At 38.6% G+C, this 22,777-nt stretch overlaps 2 protein-coding genes across 5 annotated transcripts; one reads left to right on the plus strand and one right to left on the minus strand.

The window, feature by feature from the left end:
- The first annotated feature begins 687 nt into the window (after positions 1 to 687).
- On the plus strand, positions 688 to 17,728 carry loxl3b (lysyl oxidase-like 3b). Of its 3 annotated transcripts, XM_060872275.1 has the most exons (17): positions 688 to 865; positions 5,133 to 5,459; positions 5,552 to 5,715; positions 6,138 to 6,349; positions 8,737 to 8,793; positions 10,466 to 10,540; positions 10,844 to 11,051; positions 11,126 to 11,306; positions 11,439 to 11,593; positions 12,935 to 13,105; positions 13,345 to 13,500; positions 13,822 to 13,981; positions 14,421 to 14,664; positions 14,813 to 14,928; positions 15,036 to 15,172; positions 15,648 to 15,759; positions 16,379 to 17,728. In XM_060872275.1, the coding sequence occupies exons 2-17, from the start codon at positions 5,141 to 5,143 to the stop codon at positions 16,450 to 16,452; spliced, it is 2,541 nt and encodes an 846-aa protein (XP_060728258.1). In that variant the 5' UTR covers positions 688 to 865; positions 5,133 to 5,140; the 3' UTR covers positions 16,453 to 17,728. The 3 variants fall into 3 exon arrangements, with proteins under 3 accessions (XP_060728258.1, XP_060728256.1, XP_060728257.1); XM_060872273.1 differs by lacking the exons at positions 8,737 to 8,793; positions 10,466 to 10,540; positions 13,345 to 13,500; XM_060872274.1 differs by lacking the exons at positions 688 to 865; positions 5,133 to 5,459; positions 5,552 to 5,715; ... (1 more) ...; positions 10,466 to 10,540; positions 13,345 to 13,500 and having other exon boundaries at positions 6,172 to 6,349; positions 10,900 to 11,051.
- LOC132847203 (serine protease HTRA2, mitochondrial-like) lies at positions 17,445 to 21,224 on the minus strand. 2 transcript variants are annotated; one of them, XM_060872276.1, is made up of 8 exons: positions 20,588 to 21,224; positions 19,184 to 19,388; positions 18,877 to 19,071; positions 18,728 to 18,760; positions 18,529 to 18,637; positions 18,376 to 18,445; positions 18,175 to 18,270; positions 17,445 to 17,667 (listed from the first exon to the last, which is right to left on the minus strand). In XM_060872276.1, the coding sequence occupies exons 1-8, from the start codon at positions 21,028 to 21,030 to the stop codon at positions 17,502 to 17,504; spliced, it is 1,317 nt and encodes a 438-aa protein (XP_060728259.1). In that variant the 5' UTR covers positions 21,031 to 21,224; the 3' UTR covers positions 17,445 to 17,501. The 2 variants fall into 2 exon arrangements, with proteins under 2 accessions (XP_060728259.1, XP_060728260.1); XM_060872277.1 differs by lacking the exon at positions 20,588 to 21,224 and adding an exon at positions 20,276 to 20,573.
- Positions 21,225 to 22,777: the final 1,553 nt, after the last annotated feature.

The raw sequence follows: 22,777 nt of genomic DNA on the forward strand, positions 1-22,777 counted from the left end.
CACGTGATGTCACGTGTAGCCCCGCCCCAAAATAAGCGAAATTAAAAAGTTAGCACAACATGGACATGTCATATATCAAAACACTCAGCCCGATGAAGGGAACTTGCCACGTGCAAGCACCATTCACGTTTTCTTCAGGAAATGTACATTCTAGTCTACTTTTATAATACAAATATTTCAATCCTGTACATGGCTCGGTGTATTTACTCAGCTCATAAAGGCAACTGATTATCTGAAACGCCATTGTTTTTGCTGCATGCAGAGACATACGAGTCTCAGAAGAACCGCTACAGCTTGGAGCTTTAAGGACGCGACTCCAGGCACGCAGACGGAAACATGGAAAAACGCTCCTTAACAGTGAAAGGTCCAGTGTGTGTTTTCTGAAGAAACTCTTGCCAGCTGTCTCAACTCCTCCCCCCCTCTTTCTCTCTCTCTCTCTCTCTCTCTCTCTCTCTCTCTCTCATTTTCCCTCCCTCTCTCTCTCTCTCATTCTCTCTCTCTCTCTCTCTCTCTCTCTCTCTCTCTCTCTCTCTCTCATTCTCTCTCTCTCTCTCATTCTCCCCCCCTCTCTCTCTCTCTCAGTCTCCCTCCCTCTCCCTCCCTCCCTCCCTCCCTCCCTCTCTCTCTCTCTCTCTCTCTCTCTCTCTCTCTCTCTCTCTCTCTCTCTCTCTCTCTCTCTCTCATTCTCTGGCACATTTATTCTTTCAGTTCGCTCTTTGCAGTAGCTATGTCGAGTCTTCAGCGATCTAAGCCATTTTATAGCCTTTTCCCATTGTGTTAAACACTAAAAAAAAAAAAACCGTCTTCAGGTCATCGAAGCAAAACTGAACAGGATCGATAAGATTTTTAAAAAAAAAAAAAAAAGGTAGGTGCCAATGTTAGATATTGTCCTTTTAATTAATTTCCTATATGTTTTGCTGCTCCTCGAGTTTGTTTTGACGGTATTTAAGGCTGTGATGAGAGAATCGGGGCTGGTCGACACGTAGACTTCTACATGTATGTCTCATTGCATCTGTAGTGACTTTTTTTTTCTTCAGTCGCGTGAAATTGACCTTTGAAAAGTTTTATTTAACTTTTTTTTCTTTCGGTTTTTCTGGGCCAGTTAAATAAACTTTCAGGTATATATATTTTTTCATTGTTAGTTCCATATTATTAACCACTGATTTAAACATCCCTCATCATGCTAACTGCTGAGGGTCCTGGGATGTGTGTCCTCTGATTTCTGGTCAGATATATTATTCTCTAAATTGTAATAACAGTCAGTAAGCTCAATAAAGTGATTAGTTGTGTGTTTGCTGTGTTTCAGATTGGATGGTATCTCATATTAGGTGCACACAGTACACCTAATGAAGCTTCCATATTTCATCAAATATACTGTATGAAAGTACAAATTGATCTCTTACTAGTCCAATCGTGTTAGCTTGATGACCTCTGTAATTGTTGTCTGCTGAAGTAACATGCACTATATTTGTGTCCTTTTTTTTGCCTTAACTGCCTCATGAGGGGCTTATAGTTATCTTATGTCATGGTGAGTGTAGAGAAATTTCAACAACAGGTGTTGAAATCCATCCATAAAAAACATAATTCTGTAAAAATGGTGACAAAAGTCAACCCTACCAAAAGCATTACAAGTGGTCATATCAGTAGACTCTGGATTTGACTCATGCACCACTAGGCCCATGGTGCCCTGCCAGTCAATCCCATAATCTACTGTAAGTATCCACTCTGGAAGACCACTTTTCTGTCAGATATAGTTGTGGAATGCAAACCCCTGAGCCTGCTGCTGTTGAAATGAGGCAATTCTGAAAGAATTCTAAAAATTCGAAGAGATTATTTATCAGATTTGATGTATGATAGACGGAGAGACAAAGTCTGTAGCATGTCTTTCAATCAGTTTATATTTTTATAGGGTTTCGTGTAGCATTGTTAAAGATATCATGTGCAGTTTTGTGCATTCAGTGTATGCAGAATTTGTAGGGGTCTGTAATGCTAGAAGGCTTATGATGTGTTTGATATTGTCATTTGAACTAAGACCTTTTTTAAACACATGTTGACGTGATGTGATGTGTTATGTTAGCTAGCAGTTCTGTAGAAGCAACTGTGGTCATATGCTATACAAAACGCAAAGAGGCACTAGCAATTCATTTGTAATAATAGAAGGGACAAAATTTTAGTATCATTACCTGCTATATGCTATTAATTGAGCATGTTACCCATTGAAGACAGGACTGAAGGTAAAATGTCTTTAAATCCAGTAACATCTAATATTTCTTAATTATAGCAATTATAGCACTGGAAGGGAAGATAATCAGCATGTTATGATGTTCATTGGCCACAGACTTCTAAGTTACCACTAAGTATCGGTTTGTCCCAACTGGTGGTAAGCTATAACAGGAGGTAATGATGTACATTTTAAGTCAATCAGTTTAGTGACTTGTAATATTCTCAGAGCTAACACTGTGCGCATTGACTGTCATTGTTTCTTCATTATTTTAAAATCCAGGGCCAGAATACAAAGCCAGAAATGTGCTATTATTTAATTATTTAAAGTCTGCAAATATCTCCCTGGATTTCACTATGACTCTCTATGGACTTTTATTATCTGTCAAGCACCAAGCAAATATCAAGCAATAAGTTATACAGTAAATAGTAACAATTTACGTTGCAGTGTCTAAAACTACTGTCTAAAATATTTGTGTTAAAGTCATAATTTAATCATCACTTAACATGAATAGGTTTAATCTAAAGTTCAGTAACTTTAATATATAACATTCCAAATGTACATTCTATTGTCACTGAACTGATGAAAGTTCAGAAATACAGCATGCTGCTGTTGCCAGTACATTTAATGGTACCTTTTTTATCTAATGTTGGATTATATTCACTAATTTATTAAATAGTTTCAAATATAGAAATGTATAGCCTATTAAAAATGGGATCCCTGGCTGCAAAATGTTTGAGATGTCCTGGTTTATTGAACAAAAAAATAATTGTAATAAATTTTCATATTTTTATATATATATATATATATATATATATATATATATATATATATATATATATATATATATATATATATATACAGGGAGTGCAGAATTATTAGGCAAATGAGTATTTTGACCACATCATCCTCTTTATGCATGCTGTCTTACTCCAAGCTGTATAGGCTCGAAAGCCTACAACCAATTAAGCATATTAGGTGATGTGCATCTCTGTAATGAGAAGGGGTGTGGTCTAATGACATCTACACCCTATATCAGGTGTGCATAATTATTAGGCAACTTCCTTTCCTTTGGCAAAATGGGTCAAAAGAAGGACTTGACAGGCTCCGAAAAGTCAAAAATAGTGAGATATCTTGCAGAGGGATGCAGCACTCTTAAAATTGCCAAGCTTCTGAAGCGTGATCATCGAACAATCAAGCGTTTCATTCAAAATAGTCAACAGGGTCGCAAGAAGCGTGTGGAAAAACCAAGGCGCAAAATAACTGCCCATGAACTGAGAAAAGTCAAGCGTGCAGCTGCCAAGATGCCACTTGCCACCAGTTTTGCCATATTTCAGAGCTGCAACATCACTGGAGTGCCCAAAAGCACAAGGTGTGCAATACTCAGAGACATGGCCAAGGTAAGAAAGGCTGAAAAACGACCACCACTGAACAAGACACACAAGCTGAAACGTCAAGACTGGGCCAAGAAATATCTGAAGACTGATTTTTCTAAGGTTTTATGGACTGATGAAATGAGAGTGAGTCTTGATGGGCCAGATGGATGGGCTCGTGGCTGGATCGGTAAAGGGTAGAGAGCTCCAGTCCGACTGAGACGCCAGCAAGGTGGAGGTGGAGTACTGGTTTGGGCTGGTATCATCAAAGATGAGCTTGTGGGGCCTTTTCGGGTTGAGGATGGGGTCAAGCTCAACTCCCAGTCCTACTGCCAGTTTCTGGAAGACACCTTCTTCAAGCAGTGGTACAGGAAGAAGTCTGCATCCTTCAAGAAAAACATGATTTTCATGCAGGACAATGCTCCATCACACGCGTCCAAGTACTCCACAGCGTGGCTGGCAAGAAAGGGTCTAAAAGAAGAAAAACTAATGACATGGCCTCCTTGTTCACCTGATCTGAACCCCATAGAGAACCTGTGGTCCATCATCAAATGTGAGATTTACAAGGAGGGAAAACAGTACACCTCTCTGAAGAGTGTCTGGGAGGCTGTGGTTGCTGCTGCACGCAATGTTGACGGTGAACAGATCAAAACACTGACAGAATCCATGGATGGCAGGCTTTTGAGTGTCCTTGCAAAGAAAGGTGGCTATATTGGTCACTGATTTGTTTTTGTTTTGTTTTTGAATGTCAGAAATGTATATTAGTGAATGTTGAGATGTAATATTGGTTTCACTGGTGAAAATAAATAATTGAAATGGGTATATATTTGTTTTTTGTTAAGTTGCCTAATAATTATGCACAGTAATAGTCACCTGCACACACAGATATCCTCCTAAAATAGCTAAAACTACAAACAAACTAAAAACTACTTCCAAAAATATTCAGCTTTGCTATTAATGAGTTTTTTGGGTTCATTGAGAACATGGTTGTTGTTCAATAATAAAATTAATCCTCAAAAATACAACTTCCCTAATAATTCTGCACTCCCTGTATATATAACATACGTGTCATATCATCATGTCTGATTGACCTTGCAAATATGCAAGGACTATCCTTTTGGGTTTCTCACAGCACTGCTGGACTTGCAACACTGACTGTGTAGTCATTGTTGTTTCAAGCTCAGACTAGTGAAAATTTCTGAACTATGCTTCAAGCATCCCGGGTCAGTCTGGTGAAAGATCAAAGGTTAGACATTATTTCCAAATGCCTGTTAAAAATGAGGCCTTAGTGAGAAGCTGGATCTGACTTATTTACTTCAACAAATAGTCATGAAAACACAACTACAGTATACACAGGACGTATATGTGTATATATGCACAGTGTTAGTGGCTCAACCCTTTGGCCACCTTGTTTTGTCTTTTCTGGACAGCTGGTTCACATCAGGCCCATAAGCAGTCTCTCAGACAGACCTATTCAATATCCATGCATCTGTTCAGCATTTCATCAAAGAGTTCTTTTTCACCTTTCTTCTCTGCAGATCCAGCTATGGAGCAGACTCAGTGGTGGAGACACATAATCTTCTTCTTTCTTGCCTTTTGGGTTTCATCATGCTTTGCTCAGACAGCGTCCACTGTGCGCCCAAGTACCACCCCAAGAGTTAAGTCACCCGAGCATCTGAAGTTTCGACTTACTGGTCATCCACGAAAGCATAATGAGGGAAGAATTGAGGTTTTCTATAAGGGTGAATGGGGAACCATCTGTGATGATGACTTCTCACTGGCCAATGCTCATGTGCTCTGTCGCCAGCTCGGGTTTGTCTCTGCTACAGGCTGGGCCCACAGTGCCAAATACGGCAAAGGCACAGGTAACAATACATGGCAAGCTAATTTAACCTCTTAAAAATTGCAGTCGAGCACATTTTTTTCAACTGCCTCATATTGTGTGTGTATGTTTCAGGTAAGATCTGGTTAGATAACGTGCAGTGCAGTGGCAGTGAGAGAAGTATATCAGTGTGTAAGTCACGTGGATGGGGCAACAGTGATTGTACTCATGATGAAGATGCTGGAGTGATCTGTAAGGATGAGAGGCTGCCAGGATTTGTTGACTCCAACATCATAGAGGTAGCAGTCCGTACCAAACTGTCTCATCTACACAATATAAACTATATTTGTATGTATCAGTGAATGAATAAAAATTAATGCTAAATGATTGGGTAATTAAACTTTTTTATTAAAAAAAAAAAAAAAAAAAAAGATTCATATTATAACTATATTACAGTCCTTGAATATCTTAACTTTTCTGTGGAAAGCATTTTGTGGCCTACTTCTACACCATGATTTTCTGATTATTTGATGTCTGCTACTGACTTTCCATTTACCCCTCAACACGGACATCTGTGAAAAATTTGCTTAAATTGACCTTTCCCTGACTGACTCTTCAGCTCTCTCTGTCTTGGTTTGAAATTTTACAGCTTTGTCTCTCTTGCCAATATTTTCTCTCACTGGCTTCCTTCATGTTTGGCTGCTTTTTGTTTGGCTCTCAGGTGCAGGTGGATGAAAGGAATGTGGAGGAGGTGCGTCTCCGGCCGGTGGTGTCAAGCAAGCGTCTGCCAGTGATAGAGGGAGTGGTGGAAGTGAGGTATAAAGAGAGCTGGGCCCAGATCTGTGATAACGGATGGACACCTAAAAACTCAAGAGTTGTCTGTGGAATGATGGGTTTCCCCCATGAGAGGAAGGTCAACAAGAACTTCTACAAGTGAGTGGAAAGATTTAGTTTTATGTGGTCACTTTGGAGGCAGTTATTTAGCTTGCCAGATCGCAATCTCTGCCCACACAGATGCATGCTGAGAAATGGAAATAATGAATCACACCTGTGTGTTAGCCGGCCAATACTGGCCTGCGTCTGATAGGACGTGCAATGTTGCTTCACTTTTGCTCCATATAGTACATACACACAGAATACACACAGACAAGTAAACACCATGTACACACAGCATATATGGATTGAATATGTTACATTTTCATGCCCTACAGACAGTACTTGTACTCATAGACATGCAAGTCTGTTTGCTGCTTGCACAAAAACACAGAGAGCGGTATGTTAGTGCACAGGTTTAAGAGTGAAATGACTTGAGTCAATGGTTCATTATGTTGTCTGCTGGAGGGGGAACTCTATCTAAGAGTATACAAACGACCATAGCCATAGTACTTCTGTATATTTGAAGTGTATGAGCTTAGATTTTGCTTTATTAAGAGGATGCTTGCAGAAAGTAGTATTTTCATTTTTTCTCCAAAAAATGAATACATTTATTTCTTTAAGATTGAATATGAAAAAAATGGCTGTTCTTGTGTGGAAAAGACACAACAGGCATTATTAACAAACGGAGTACCTTTTTTAAACAGAATATTAGACAGAATGTCTGACTTTTAGAAATCTCTGTTTCACCAAAGTTCATGCTGTCAGCCACCAAGCCATCCCCCTTTCCCTACACACAGTCACAAACAAGTACACCACCACACAAAAGATCCAACACCACTACCAAAACTTTACAAGGAAACACACACACATACATTTTACAAGTCTACAAGTCTAACTGTATGAGTTGAGTTTAACCTTAAGAAATTTCAGTTTTCCACAAATCCACCAAATTTCATATTCCACAGCTTCAGAAATATTCTCCGTTGGTAAAGAGGTTTTTTTTTATGAAAAAAATTAGCTTAATCTAATCTAGTTGATTAGCTTAATCTCAAAATATATGAGTAAATTTTAGAAGTACTTAAACATTGTACAAAATGTAAATAGATCATGTTTGCATTTAAATTCCAAGTTTAGCAGCATGTATAAAAACCCTTAATCAGTCACCTATAATTTCCTGTTGCATATATATAAGGTAACACAGAGGCCAAATTCTTTTAATTGTTCATTAACATGGGAAGGATTTTTAGAATAATACAAATACATTAAGGAAAGGTTAGAATCATATGTTCAGCGACATCTTAGTTACCAAAACATTTCTGGAACCTTTTTTAAAAAGGTACCAAAGGGGGCAATAATTCTGGAGCCAAATGTATGTAAAATGTCTGTAAATGCAATATTAAAGGCAGTGGTGGATTAGTGGAGTACTATTTTCTAGAGGTTACATCAACTCAGGTTTTTCATGCAAATAGACTTGAAACGTTGGATATTTTTTCATAGCCATTTTCACCAAGGATGTATTAAGGATAATTATGGAGCTTCCTTTACACTATACCCACTTGTGCAGTATGTTATGGGATTTCTACTTCCCCACAGGAGCTTTTACAGTTTCTAGGATATTTTTGGAGCCGGTAAATGGAACCCTGTTAGTACTGTGGAATGTCTGATGTTGGGGAAATATGCAAAGCACACCGCTTTAGTACATAACACACACTACCTCATTCTTTGAAATCAAAACACGTCCGTTTCTTTTAGGCAGACACACTAGTGTGCTGCTGTCTCTTGGAAAATGTGACGAGTGTAATAGTAATTATTAAATTATTCATTCATTCATTCATTTTCTACCGCTTATCCATACTACCTCGGGTCACGGGGAGCCTGTGCCTATCTCAGGCGTCATCGGGCATCAAGGCAGGATACACCCTGGACGGAGTGCCAACCCATCGCAGGGCACACACACTCATTCACTCACACACTCACACACTACGGACAATTTTCCAGAGATGCCAATCAACCTACCATGCATGTCTTTGGACCGGGGGAGGAAACCGGAGTACCCGGAGGAAACCCCCCGAGGCACGGGGAGAACATGCAAACTCCACACACACAAGGCGGAGGCGGGAATCGAACCCCCCAACCCTGGAGGTGTGAGGCGAACGTGCTAACCATAAAGCCACCGTGCCCCCCCTATTAAATTATTAAGATGATATTTCAAATAGTATTAAATCATACTAACAATAATAATAATGTAAACTGGTCATTCTCATAACAGGCTATGTCAAATTTTAATAATATTAATAGTTATAACTTTCTTCATGAGAATGTTGACATTTGTAGGATGCGCATCAGCCAAGATAATATTACACATCCATGTACACAACTAGTGTATGTATGTCTTTGTGTCTTTCTATGTGTCTCTATGTCCACGTGGCAATCCCTTCCTGCAGAAATCTAAGAAAGAGATCCGCTGAACAAAAAGTCAAAATTCGAGTAAAAGCAAACAGGTACCATCTAAGGGGGAGAAACCTGCAGTGCTCTCCCCCTAGAGGTCTCTAATGTATTGTTTCTTGTAGAGACTCATCTTTAGTGGTAGTCACTTTCTAACTAACACATCACTTTGCTTTAGCGTGAACCTTGTTTTCATTTAATTGCTTAATTATCTAATGGATAATTAAGGCTAATGCGGGTGCTTTTGTTTTGTTTGTTTCTTAAAGAAACCTTTGTCCAATGTTAACCATGCCTGATTTCCCTTTACAGCATCTTACAGCAATAAAAGTAGTCTCTAAACCTTCTCCCGTTTCATCATAAAGGTGTAGACTTGCATCCACACTGATTGTGGTTGTCTCTGTCACATGTTTAATCTCATTTTGGGTTGAGTTTAATTAATTTGTCTCAAATAATTAGCAGGATATATGACAGTAATAGTAGGCTTTATTAAATAATGGTGCCAAGCAGCTAAAATACATGACTCATTTTTATAGAATGATGCATTCAAAAATTGTATACCTACATAGACCTATAGATGGATGACAAATAATCTAGCAAGCTACAATCCTTATAGTCGCTTAGTAAGAGACACTATGAGGTTCCTGATACTATGAGGACAGTTCTGGTCTTTTACACCCATTTTATAAGTAATGTAGAAGTTTTATTTCGAATTTTCTGTGTTGGTCATCTTAACAATTCTGATTTCAGATATCTCTATCTTATCTAATAGAATAATTGAGTGATGTCTGAAGCATGAAAATCATAACCTATATTGATTGAAGGGTTAAAGTTAAAATCTCTGTGTACTGGCTTTAAAGGAAAGCAGAGAAAGTCACATGGGCTTGGTGATTATAGTGAGAGAGAATAAATTTAGATGGGAATGACAGAGTAGGAATGGAGAGAATGGCACAGGGATAAATGACCCAATGGAAAACGTTCCCATCTGTTTGTTCTATTACAATAATTTAAAGCTATGCCTATGTCAAAAAAACATAATCAAAATGAGAGAGATAAATAAGAGGGTTTGGTTACTCATGACATCATCATAAAGCATCTCAGTTTTATTACTAATATTTATTAGCTATTCTAATAACACTTTCTACCAATGTATGTATCTATTATTTTAAGATGATATTACATACCATGATGGTACCTTTAAGTGACACTTGTTTCAAGAGCTGTTTATCTATTCTATTTTAATGTTTCTGCATGTGTACTACAGCTGCATCGCATGTATAACTAAATATACTGATAAACTATATGACTGAAAGAATGTGGGCACACAAGCTCCAGAAAGGCATAAAATGCCAAGGAAGGAGTGAAACTGCAATGTCTGGGTCTATCGCTCTCAGGATGAACAGGCACGTGTCTGTGCCCCAGGCATCCTCAAGCAACATCCACACTGGACCTCAGTAATGATCTTGTGGTGCTCCAAATTCTAGTGGAAATCCTTACAGAAGAATTAAGAAAGGTTATTAGTAAAGCAAAGTGGGGAATAAATCTTGATTGGGACATTTAATACGTTCATATTGGTATGATTGTTCAGGTGTCCACATACTTATGGCATAGATGCTGAACCTTTTCTTTTTTAACCACCTTTCCCATATACCCGTAACATGTAGATTTACATATGCATGTTAGAGTTAGAGTGGAAATGTTTTTCAGACTTAATGGGTGTTTGCATTGCAGGCAAGAAGCCAAAGCTAAAGCTATAACTAAAGTTAGCTTTAAGTCTAAACCTCGCAACTCGGCCACAGACAAAAGGTAAACTTGGTAAAAATTGGGGATATTGACCATCATTATCCTTGTTCAGCTGCTGAGATTGTTTACAGATGCTTTCATTTTTGTTGCGACAAAACAGTTTAAGTTGTTTATTTCAACTGTTTTAGTTTTTTAGACTAGAGTTTGCTCCAAAGAGACTGAATAAAATGGAAAAAAATGATTTTTAGTTGTACATGATACTATTTTTTAAGGCCTTGTGTTTTTAGGTCTCCTCTAAATTGTGATCATTTTAACAGAGTAATATTTTGCACAGACACATGTCCTCATTATCCATCTCTATGTTAGACTGTATGCAGAGAGGCAGAAGAATCACTTCCTGGTTCACTCTGTGGCTTGTTTAGGCACAGAGGTTCACCTAGCTGCCTGTCCTCTGGAGTTCAACCTAGTCAATAGCACGGACACATGCCAAGGTGGCATGCCTGCTGTTGTCAGCTGTGTGCCTGGACCGGAATATGCGCAAAATCGTGCCATGAAGAAACATCTCAAATCCTCGGTAATATGATGTGTGTATAACCTATGTATTCTAGCCTGCATGACTATACTTAATAATTGTTTTCTCTTGTTCAGGGCACAGTGCGTCTAAAAGGTGGGGCAAAGACAGGAGAGGGCCGTGTAGAAGTGCTGAAGGGCAGTGAATGGGGGACGGTGTGTGATGATCGCTGGAACATGCAGACTGCCAGCGTGGTGTGCAGAGAACTGGGCTATGGATCCGCTAAGGAGGCCCTTACTGGAGCTCGAATGGGACAAGGTGTGATGGAGAAACCTGGAACAAAGACAGCAAGCAAATGCTTGGAAATGTAAATCAAAGTCTTTCCTGTTCATTTGTTTGCATGATGTTTCTGTGTGTGTTTGTGTGTGTGTGTGTGTGTGTGTGTTACAGGCATTGGTCCAATCTACATGAATGAGGTCCAGTGCACAGGTCATGAGCGTTCTCTGTGGAACTGTCGCTATAAGAACATTACTGATGAAGACTGCAAGCACACAGAGGATGCTGCAGTCCGATGTAACGTGCCATACATGGGGTTTGAGAAAACGGTCAGAGCCACGCTTCTTTTACACAAATAAATACTAGAGGTGTAACTATACACTCTGCTTAGAATTTGGTTCACAATAAATGATACTGGTTTCATGATTTATTTTAATTTGAAACGAAGCTCCAAAGTTGGATACATTGGAAGATACATTGTGTTGCTGCAGAGCTTGCTATATATTTTAAGTTTATGGGTTGTGCAGCATGTTTTCAAATAGTGCAATTACTGAAGGTACATAATTAATGAATCAGATGTTTCTACAGTGCATGTCATCATAACTTTAAAGTGCAATGCACACAAAGTCACAATGTGCACACAATGTGTCATTACACCCTAATAAACAATACTTAATGTGCAATAATACTTAATAGTATTTGTGCTGTGTACGTTTCTGTTAGTCATATAACTGTTTTTTTATAGAATACTTTAAGAATGATTGCTTCTTTTTGTCATGACCCAGTCACGCTTTTGTTGTGGCAAGGGTTTATAAATTGTACAGAAATTAGAATTTAATGATTGGTTTCCTTTTTTGTTCCTTGTATTGTTGCTTTATTGTTATTTCTGCTTTTAGGTATGTCATTAATATATGCATAGAATGATCCAATATCTTTGACAGTGATGCAGTGATACTGTAATGCAGTCAATAGTTTATTTTTCTAATCAGAAACACATTTTCTGGTGCTTAGACTAATGGACCATATCTTCACTGAGCACCAGTTGGATATCAGTTATACTACGTCTTTATTTATTTATTTATTTATTCATTTATTTATTATTGTATTGAAATTTGCAACTGAATCATTGCATCATGGCAGTGTATTTCTGCAAATTGAATTTCAATAATTATCCAGATGTCATCTTATAAGCTACAGTATGCTCTTATGGGTAATGTAGTGCTAAAATTGTTATATAACTTGATGTGAACTCATTGTGATACTAGACACCATAATATTGGCCAAATATACAAAATGTTTGAAAACACTGCTTGCTGTAATAGATATGATGCAGTTATCACTGGGGCTTGAAATTAACTTTGTGGTAGCTACTCATGAGTAGACACCATTTTACCTATTTTAAAGAATATGTGTATGCATAAGGAGACAGTATACTGCATATATGTACATATTTCAAATTTGATACAATTTGGCACATGGACAGAACATAAACTTCAAGCCCTGCTGAAATAAATGCATATTAAGTTGAATTCAGCGTTCTAGCATACATTACCCACACAGCATCTGCATTTCCACAGTCTCTCCTAACCCTCCTTCCTGAATGGCTATTCTGCTGTGAAGGAAGTTGAACCCTTCCTGCTTCTTTTCTCCTTGGGCTGTTTCCTGATCAGATGCGTATCACAGGCGGTCGTACACCCTACGAGGGCCGTGTGGAAGTGTTGCGCACCAGTACTAATGGAACACAACACTGGGGTCTGATCTGTGGAGAAGGCTGGGGTACCAAAGAGGCCATGGTGGTGTGCAGACAGCTGGGCCTTGGATATTCCAACCACGGCCTGCAAGTAGGACACTAACTCTAGCAGCGGCACCTGTTGCCTTCTATTTTTCTGCTTTTTCTGCTATCCATCAGAGTCACTGATGGAACATATTACAAATCACTGCATTACACTAACAGAAACATATAGAAAACAGAAGGGCAGTTTGTAGGTAGCGGAGGAACAGACAGAAAATGTTGTGTGACTGTATGATGTAAAAAAAAGTGTGAGTGTATGTAATGACATGCTGTAGGCCATGTGTACAGGTACGGTTGGTGGGGGGGCGTTCGGAGTATGAGGGGAAAGTGGAAGTTTGGGTGGGTCAGCGCTGGGGCAGTGTGTGCAGTGAGGGCTGGACCACCAGAGAGGCCATGGTGGCTTGCAGACAGCTAGGGCTGGGTTTCAGCATGCATGCTATTACTGTGAGTACATGCACACACAAAGAAATTCCTACTCATGAAATGCAGTGATCCAGATAGTAAAAGTTTACAGTGATTCTAATTTTAATATTAATCGAATACTGCAGTTTTTGGCCTCTAGAAAATCTCTTCCCATTACTCCTGTTGAACAAAAATACGAATAATATAGACATTAAGAGCACTTATTAAGAGCAGTGTGCACATACAAATTGCTATGTTCTTAGACTAAAAATAATACCCACCTTTGAACATATAAATATTAATTGTTAAGCAGTCTTCAAGAAATCTCAGTTCAGTGTTTGTCTTTGTTTGGTGTCTGTTAAGGAAACGTGGTACTGGGATGGCAGTAACGTGACTAACATGGTGATGAGCGGTGTGAAGTGTACAGGAAACGAACTCTCCCTCAGCCAGTGTCAGCATCACAAAACAGTCACCTGTTCGAAAACAGCCGCACGGTTCTCCGCAGGGGTTATATGCTCAGAGAGTGAGTGACAATAAAAACACATTCACACAGCAAAGGGGGTTTGTGTGATATTTAGCTTGTGTTGTAATAATTTGCTTGCAAAACACAAAGTGGATGACTTCCTTTTTTCTTTGGTTTCATGAGCTTTCTTAACAATGCAGCCAGTACATTGTATGACAGCTATGAGAGATTCTAGCTATAGAAATCAAAAACAAATCTATGAGGATATGTAACAGGTTTATAGTAAAAGACTGTTTCAGCATTTGCCAAAATCATTAACAGTAAAATATATATAAAACAACAGTGTATCAAAGAACTGGATCAAAGAAATCACCCAGTATAAATTCACTACGTATAAAGCACAACATGAACTTGTCTCGGTATGGTCAGTCACAGCACAAGTTAGTTTAGTTTGTTAGCATGATGAATATGTATGTGATGTGTATTTTTGTCTCCTCAGCTGCATCTGATCTGGTTCTGAACGCATCTCTGGTGCAGCAGACGGCATATATTGAGGACCGTCCGCTGCACATGCTGTACTGTGCTGCAGAGGAGGACTGTTTGTCTAAAAGTGCTGCGAAAGTTAACTGGCCCTATGGCCACCGCCGCCTGCTTCGCTTTTCCTCACAGATCCACAACATTGGTCGTGCTGACTTCAGGCCTAAAGCTGGACGCCACTCCTGGGTTTGGCACGCATGCCATGGGTAACTATAGCTGTGAGATGTTTCGGCATTATGGGGATAGAAGGTCATCATTTTAACACACACTTTAGTAAAGAATACATTAGTATTCAAGGTCATGCCTATGTGCATGCGTTAAAGATATAATGTGTGTTACTGTGTCGAACTGTAGGCATTATCACAGCATGGATATCTTCACACACTATGACCTGCTGAGTTCCAATGGCACCAAGGTTGCAGAGGGACACAAAGCTAGCTTCTGTCTAGAAGACAGTGACTGTCATGAGGGTAAAACAAGAAAACACACACACTCATATATACAGTATGCTGGATATAGATACTTGATGCTTTTATGACTGTTGTTTTAATTACATTGTTTTGTGTTTATATTGCAGGTGTTTCCAAGCGTTATGAATGTGCTAATTTTGGAGAGCAGGGCATCACAGTAGGATGCTGGGATCTCTATCGACATGATATCGACTGTCAGTGGATCGACATCACTGATGTGAAACCAGGAAATTACATTATGCAGGTCAGACTTTATGCTTTGTAAAGTGCAAAGGGGTATTATAATAATAATAATAATAATAATAATAATAATAATAATAATAATAATAATAATAATAATGTCCTTTGCAAATAACTAAATGTACATATATATAAATACAACAAATGTAAATATAAATAAAACTAAATAGCAAATCCATGTACTTATAGATTCTTCTCACCTTTTTTACCCATATCACAGTGAGACCTGTGAGATTTTGATATTTACAAAAGTTTGCCTTTAATTCTTATTATATTTTCAACAATAATTTTCAGATTTTTGACATGTATGCTTTTGGATATTTTAATATTGCAGTATTTTCCTTTCACAAACAGACAAATCTTTGTAGATCCAAAAAAATTATTACACTGAGAAACAGTTTATTCCAAGCTAATATCTAAGCTGAATATTTCACAGCATAAATGTGTGATGTTTGTGTTCTGCATTGTTGATGTTTCAGGTTGTAATAAATCCTAATTTTGAGGTGTCTGAGAGCGACTACACAAATAATGCAATGAAATGCAACTGCAAATATGATGGCCATAGGATCTGGTTTCACAACTGTCATACTGGTGAGTTCTTTACTTACAACCTACATAAATGCACAGTGCTTCGGAGATTTATGGATACACAGAATGATGTAACTTTCATTTGAAACCAGATAATGCTGATCAATTTTCAGAATCAGGCCAGATTGTTGACTTCAGAACATTTAGCCAGCCATTTTGCAGGTTGAGCAGTCTCAAAATCTGATTTCACACACACACACACACACACACACACACACACACACACACACACACACACACCCCATTCAACTTCACAATCCCTTGCATGGCCATGTGTGTCTTTACCTTGTCTTTTTTATATATTAATTCTATTTTAGGTTATTAGAGTGAGTTATTGAACTGACTCTAAGTGTGTAAGATACCAAAATAACACCAAGTTCACCTTTTTTTTTTTATTCATAAAGTCCTAAAAGGAAAAAAAATCCTTTTTTCACTAAAAGGAAAATTGTTTCTATTCATGTCATTAACTACAAGGTCCAAGTGAGCAGACAAGTCAAGCATTATTTATACTTATTATTTATAAGTTATGTACTCTTATCTACTTTATTATATACAGTGAGTGCATGAGAATAATGTAGACAGCTGACTGTGCTCACACCGTTTTGTCTCTGTGTCCTGTCAGGTGATGCATTCAGTGAGGAGGCCGAGAGGAATTTTGAGAGATACCCAGGACAGCTCAATAATGAGATCTCCTAATCCATATCGGCAGATCATTTAAAAAATGTTACCTTTTATTTTGCCCTGGATCATATACAACATATTACCCAGGTTACAGAGTAAGGATCTATCGTACTCTTTTTATGTTCACACTCAGGGAACAGGCAAGGTCTGTCATTGTGAACCCTCAAGGAAATTCCAGAAATCATATTCATGTTGGTGTCAGCACCAGTGACCTGCCGTCCTGAGAGCCACAAAGGTTCAAATCCTGAGCTTGTTAAGTAGTGTTTTGTTATTAAAAAAACCCACAGTAATACAGTTATCATACATGTACCTCATTTCTAGGTAACAATATGGGCATTAGGCTGTTAGATAATAATAATCAACAGGACATAACCTCATCTAGTGATTCAGAGAGTGTACCATGCATTTATTAACTCCACATGCATAGTTTATGTTTGCTATTTCTTTGACTGCCAAAAAGTATTACACAAAAATGTGAAACTGTGAGGTTTCTCCTACTTGAACAATGTATTTTCATCACATTGGAATAATTCAGCTTAAACAGCTTTATTTCATATGAAATTTCATATTCATCAAAATATAGGTGCAGTAGGATCACTCATCACCTTCTAACTTCACACACCTTCAATAACTAAACATTTCTACAACACTGTTTCAACCATGGCCGGTTACTTTAAGAGGAAAAACATAAAAACTTCCTCTTTCACATATAGAGGTGGACATGGTCCGTAATAAATTAGGCCATCTTTCTCTTCATCTTGAATTTTCTGCAGAGATTTTGTTCATTTTTTTGAGAACAAAATCTTTCTATTTTCTAAATTTAGAAATTTTTTTCTATAATTCCAATATATTATCTGCCCCATCACATCATTGTTTCAACAAGCCACATCAACTGAGAAAAAAATAAACGCCGAGAACTATCGGACATGTGAAATGAAATTAATTAAAAATAAATGTAATAAAATTCTAACACGCTCAAGTCTAATTATCTCTTCAGAATATTTAACAATCTTTTTTTTAATCTGCAATTTTTCCATAAGGCAAAATACTGTGTCTGGTATATGTTATTCTGTGAACTCAGGGGAAATGTGCAGCATCAGGAGGTCTTGACCTCTGCGCACCACCATGTTGATGCTGTCATTTGTCCGTACTGCATTGTAGATTTCTTCTGAGGTGTTCACCTTTTTCCCATTGACTTCCACCACAATGTCACCTGGTTTCATACCCGCTCTGACACACACAAAGAACACAGTGTTCACATGAAAACATATTTATAAACCATATTCCACAAGCCGGCTCTGTCCTTCTCCTTTTTTTTTACACACACACACACACACACACACACACACACAGCTTTATTCCCTTTATTAGGAACACTGCACATTCCTACAGTTATCTAATCAGCCAATCATGTGGCAGCAGCACAGTGCAAAAACAGAGCAAGAGGTTTAACTAATGTTCACCTCAAACATCAGAATGAAGAAAAAAAATGAATTCTGTGACTTTAACCATGGCATTGTTATTGGTGACAGAGCAGTTGGTTTGAGTAATTCATTTTAATTCTGAGTAGTGGGATGTCAAACCGTACTCAACAAAATAAATGAAAAAGAAGAATGTTAAATGAGGTGAAAATGAGAGTAAACATTACTCAGATAAGACACTAAATTTCTAATTGTTTAACAAACTATTACATTTGACAGTGTATGTAAAACAATGACACCATTGTTATCTGCTGACCTGTTGGCCGGAGAGCCAGTGATGACACGATGGATGAGGATTCCATGTGTTACGTCAGGGAACGAGGGATCACGCATCTTCAACTCAGCGATTATACTAAAAGATAATAAGACACCAAGAATGACTGCCAAGAAAGTTGCAGCTCTGTGTTATTTAATTAGTGTGTTTGTGTTTCTAATGAGCACTGATGGACCAGGTTACCTGGGTGTTAGTGTTAACATCATCACTCCTATGTAGCGCCGTTTATTTTCAGAGCCACTGAACCAAGAACCTGTAAACGACACAAGAGCAATGAAAGATCCAAAAGCGTTGTCACGAATAATGGCAAAGAATAAGAGAAATGATGCATTTTACTCTTTTTATCAGCAGCACGCTCAAGGAAAAGACGAAGTCTGTCAGAGGGAATGGCAAAAGAAATCCCAGCAGTCACCTTCATGGTATTAATACCAATAACCTCACCATCCTGAGTGTTAAAAAAAACATTTAAATACTGAGTTTGTGATACAGTGATTTAATTCTGTGTGTTTATATTATTGTCTAAGATAGATCTTACCAAATTAATAAGTGGACCACCTGAATTCCCAAACTGTAAAGGTCCAAAGCAGTACAAATATCAGAAGGTTTCAATATTATGTTTTTACACATTTAGACCTTGACAAAAATATGTACTTATCTAAAGTGGGCAAAGTGGTGCATGCTCACATCTATGGCAGCATCAGTCTGTATGTAGTCCATGTTGCCATTAGACAGGCCCAGTTCTTTGCTGCCTCTTTGAGCCGAACTAACTATTCCAGATGTGATGGTGTTCCTCAGAGCAAAGGGGCTCCCCATGGCAACCACAAACTCCCCCTGACGAACATCTAATGACTTCCCAAGACACAGTGTGGGCAAGGGATGCTGAAAACACCCCCAGAAGAACCAAATATCAGTGAAAAAGCCAAAGAGGATAATAAGGTTAGAAAAAGTAATATGTCTATTCTTGCGTTTCACCTGAAACAGTCACTGTTACCTTAGCATTGATTTTAATTGTTGCAATGTCTGCGGCCTGATCCACATCTTGTACGGTGGCATTGTACATGTCTCCGTTGGCCAGTTTGACACGAACCCCACGCTTGTTGGCTACAACATGGGCATTGGTCACTATGAGACCATCAGCACTGATGATGAAGCCAGAACCATTAGAAATAGGGATCTCACGACCAGAGAATGGATGCCTGTTAAGAAATGATGCCCAAAATGGCTTAGTCTACAGTATAAGTAAGACAAGGCAACCAGTGTGTGCTCAGGCTTCTGTGTGAGGAGACAGTAAAGCTATTTAATCATATCTTATCTTTAAATCAGTAAATTTTCACTTATGTAAACAGGGTTTTTTACCCATTATTCTCCTAATTCAATGAAATTATTCAACTTGATATTCTAGTTGATCATTTGGAATCCTAAGTGGCTTATATGAAAGGCAAAGGCCTATAGATTAAGCTTATTTTACCAAAATAAAATCTTATCATGCCTTGATTTTAATTATTTAATTAAATGATTTAATCATCATTTAATTAATGATATTATATGCAAACATTTGCAGACATCTAGGACAATATAATAAGACAAAGAATTGGAATTAACACCAAAAATACCTTTTGTATACTGGGATTTACAAAGGTCTCATAATCTTGTAATGTTACTGTATGCCTATTGCAGGTGTTTTGTACTATTGTGTTATTAATAGTCTAAAACTAAGTTATTTTAAGTTTGTGGAGCTGACTCGCAGTCGTGCATGACTTTGGAACATCCCAATAACCACTAGATTTTGGAATGTCTGTGGGATTTGTGCTCATTCAGCCACAAGAGCATTAGCGTAGTCAGGCATTGATTAACTAAACATTTCTGTGGCTCAATTTATGTCATGCAATAAAAGTACATGCATTTGGTTTTACTGTGTAGCAAATGAGTATGCAAATACTCGGACTGTCCTGTTTATGCGCACCGTCACCACAATCTTCTCTTCCTTCCTTCATCTTATTTCCTTGATTGTTTTTTTCACATTTTATTTAGATTTCTTTAAAAAAAAAAAGTGTCCTACCTACCCACCTACCTACCTACTTACCATCCCAAAACAACTGCTCCCTTCTTTGGGAGTTGTGGGCAATAGTAGTCGCTGTCCATAGTACTTTGTAGAACACACCATTCTGGCACCTTTGGGATGTTCATTTCAACATACTACAATTCTGGACACACTAATTAGGACACTTTGGGACAGACAGGAGGAGTATTGGGAGCGGAAGTGAAGGAAAAATCCGTTAGTTATTGCTAAAGTATTAAACGAATCCCATCATGTGTTCAGAACATTAGGAAGGTTGGTCTACCACGACAATGACAAACTTTTGGCTTCACTAACGCAGTCTGTTGTCAAACTCACCGTCCTAATATCTCAATGTAAACTACAGCAGGCGATGATTTCTCCACTACATCCGCGATAAAGTTGTACTTATACCGCGGACTGTCGCCTTTGTATGCGGATGCACAGTAGGCTGTAGGTGTGAAACAGTGCAGCACGGTGTTAGTGACAGGTCGTGTCTTCATGGAGACGTGTTTATCCCGCTCGTTGTTTACACCGTATAACGCACTCAGCCCCAGTCCTAACGCCGCGGATCTGAGGAGACACGACCGAGATGATGATGATGATGATCCACCGCCTCCTCGTCCTCCTTCCGACACCGGGACTCTAAAGACCGAGTTTTCTGCTGGTTGATTCACTGAACATGTGCTGGAAGCATATCGTACAAATCCTAAAGGTAAATCCTTCACATGACGCCTCGTCTCTGTGACTATCCGTAAGAGTGGACGGTGTTTGGTTGCCATATTGCATCAGATATTAAACAACTTGTCAGCAAACTCTACAGAAGGTGATATCGAAAGCTAATATTCTTTTCTGTAGTCCTTATTATGAATCTTGGGAATCCCGACACTTTAACCCACAACAAGTCGTTACTCGCAGTAAGTCGTTACTATATCAGCATGTATCCCGTGCTCCGGAAGTCTCTACACTGCGCATGCGTAGTCCTAACCAAGTCCAGTCATAAACAAAAAGGAAGTTGTAGGTCAGATTCAGTTCAAATGAGGGACTCGTGTCAGTCTGACACTGGGTGCGTTGTGCTGGATTGGGTTTCTGTTGAGGAGATGCGAAGATTAAGATGCATCTATGAACTGTTTAATATGACCGATTTGTCTTAAGAGGAGAAATCTAGCATCTTTAGAGGTCCAGAGCAATATAATGAACTGGATTATTATTTAATGCACAGAACTTAAATGTAATAAGCTGTGCACTTATATACAATTCTATAGCAGCAACAATCCTGTTGTCCTTTTATATATGACTGTTGTAGAATAGGGGGCACGGTGGCTTAGTGGTTATCACATTCGCCTCACACCTCCAGGGTCGGGGTTCGATTCCCGCCTCCACCTTGTGTGTGTGGAGTTTGCAGGTTTCCTCCCCCGGGTACTCCCCCGGGTTCCTCCCCAGGTTTCCTCCGGGTACTCCGGTTTCCTCCCCGGTCCAAAGACATGCATGGTAGGTTGATTGGCATCTCTGGAAAAATTGTCCCTAGTGTGTGATGGCGTGAGTGAATGAATGAGTGTGTGTGTGTGTGTGTGCCCTGCGATGGGTTGGCACTCCGTCCAGGGTGTATCCTGCCTTGACGCCTGAGACGCACAGGCTCCCCGTGACCCGGGGTAGTTTGGATAAGCGGTAGAAGATGAATGAATGTTGTAGAATATTTCTGATACATGGAGGTTAAACTATTATAAATTGTTACAATTGAATCAGCACTACAAGACAACGTTTTAAAACATAATATCTAACTTTCTTAACTTTGCAACATCTGATCATGATTGGTGAGCTATAATTTTTCTAGGTAATATTTATAAGTCAGGGTTTGATTGTTGGACGTGAAAAACGTCCTCACGTCACTGTCTTGTTACAGCCAAATGGCATTGCGTCTCAACTGCAGACACGTCATCACGTTGCTACGGCGCCGTCTGTTTACTGGCGTTTAGCGTTCATTGTCTTGTAGTTTGTTAAGGGCACGTTGATGTATGTTAATGTTAAGCCAAAACATTTGGGGAAAAGAATCTTTTAGTTGACTGCTGATAATGTAGATGCTAAAACACAACCAAAACACTTTTCAGAATTTAGCAGAATCAGTTAAAATGTAGTAAAGTTTAAGTTCTACACAAATCACCATTGGAGTCACCTGATAGATTCATTGCAATGAAGTAGACTCCCTGACAAAAGTCTTGTCACCTATCCAAGTTGTAGGAACTGCAAATAATAACTTGACTTCTAGTTGCCCATTTGGAATCAAGTGGCTTATATGAAAGGCAAAGGCCTCTAGATTACGCTTATTTTACCAAAATAAAATCTTATCATGCCGTGATTTTTTATTATTTAATTATTAGGACAGAAAGGTCAGACTTTGCTTAGACAAAAGTCTTGTCACTTAACAGAAATAATGTACAGTACAGAACATAAAGTCATGGTGCAGTGGAAAAAGAATTAATATTGTGTATGACTGCGATGAGCTTGGAGGACTGCATCCATACATCTCGG

This window comes from Tachysurus vachellii, chromosome 6, assembly GCF_030014155.1.
Source record: "Tachysurus vachellii isolate PV-2020 chromosome 6, HZAU_Pvac_v1, whole genome shotgun sequence".
NCBI lineage: Eukaryota > Metazoa > Chordata > Actinopteri > Siluriformes > Bagridae > Tachysurus > Tachysurus vachellii.

What these genes read in the sequence shown, in the direction of transcription:
- loxl3b (XM_060872275.1), top strand. Translation starts at nt 5,141, where the DNA reads ATGGAGCAGACTCAGTGGTGGAGACACATAATCTTCTTCTTTCTTGCC. An exon ending in GTTTGGCACGCATGCCATGG is followed by an intron (nt 14,665 to 14,812) that starts GTAACTATAGCT and finishes GTCGAACTGTAG; the next exon opens with GCATTATCACAGCATGGATA. An exon ending in GTTTCACAACTGTCATACTG is followed by an intron (nt 15,760 to 16,378) that starts GTGAGTTCTTTA and finishes GTGTCCTGTCAG; the next exon opens with GTGATGCATTCAGTGAGGAG.
- LOC132847203 (XM_060872276.1), bottom strand. Translation starts at nt 21,030, where the DNA reads ATGGCAACCAAACACCGTCCACTCTTACGGATAGTCACAGAGACGAGG. An exon ending in CAATTAAAATCAATGCTAAG is followed by an intron (nt 19,072 to 19,183) that starts GTAACAGTGACT and finishes GGGTGTTTTCAG; the next exon opens with CATCCCTTGCCCACACTGTG. An exon ending in AGACTGATGCTGCCATAGAT is followed by an intron (nt 18,761 to 18,876) that starts GTGAGCATGCAC and finishes GGACCTTTACAG; the next exon opens with TTTGGGAATTCAGGTGGTCC.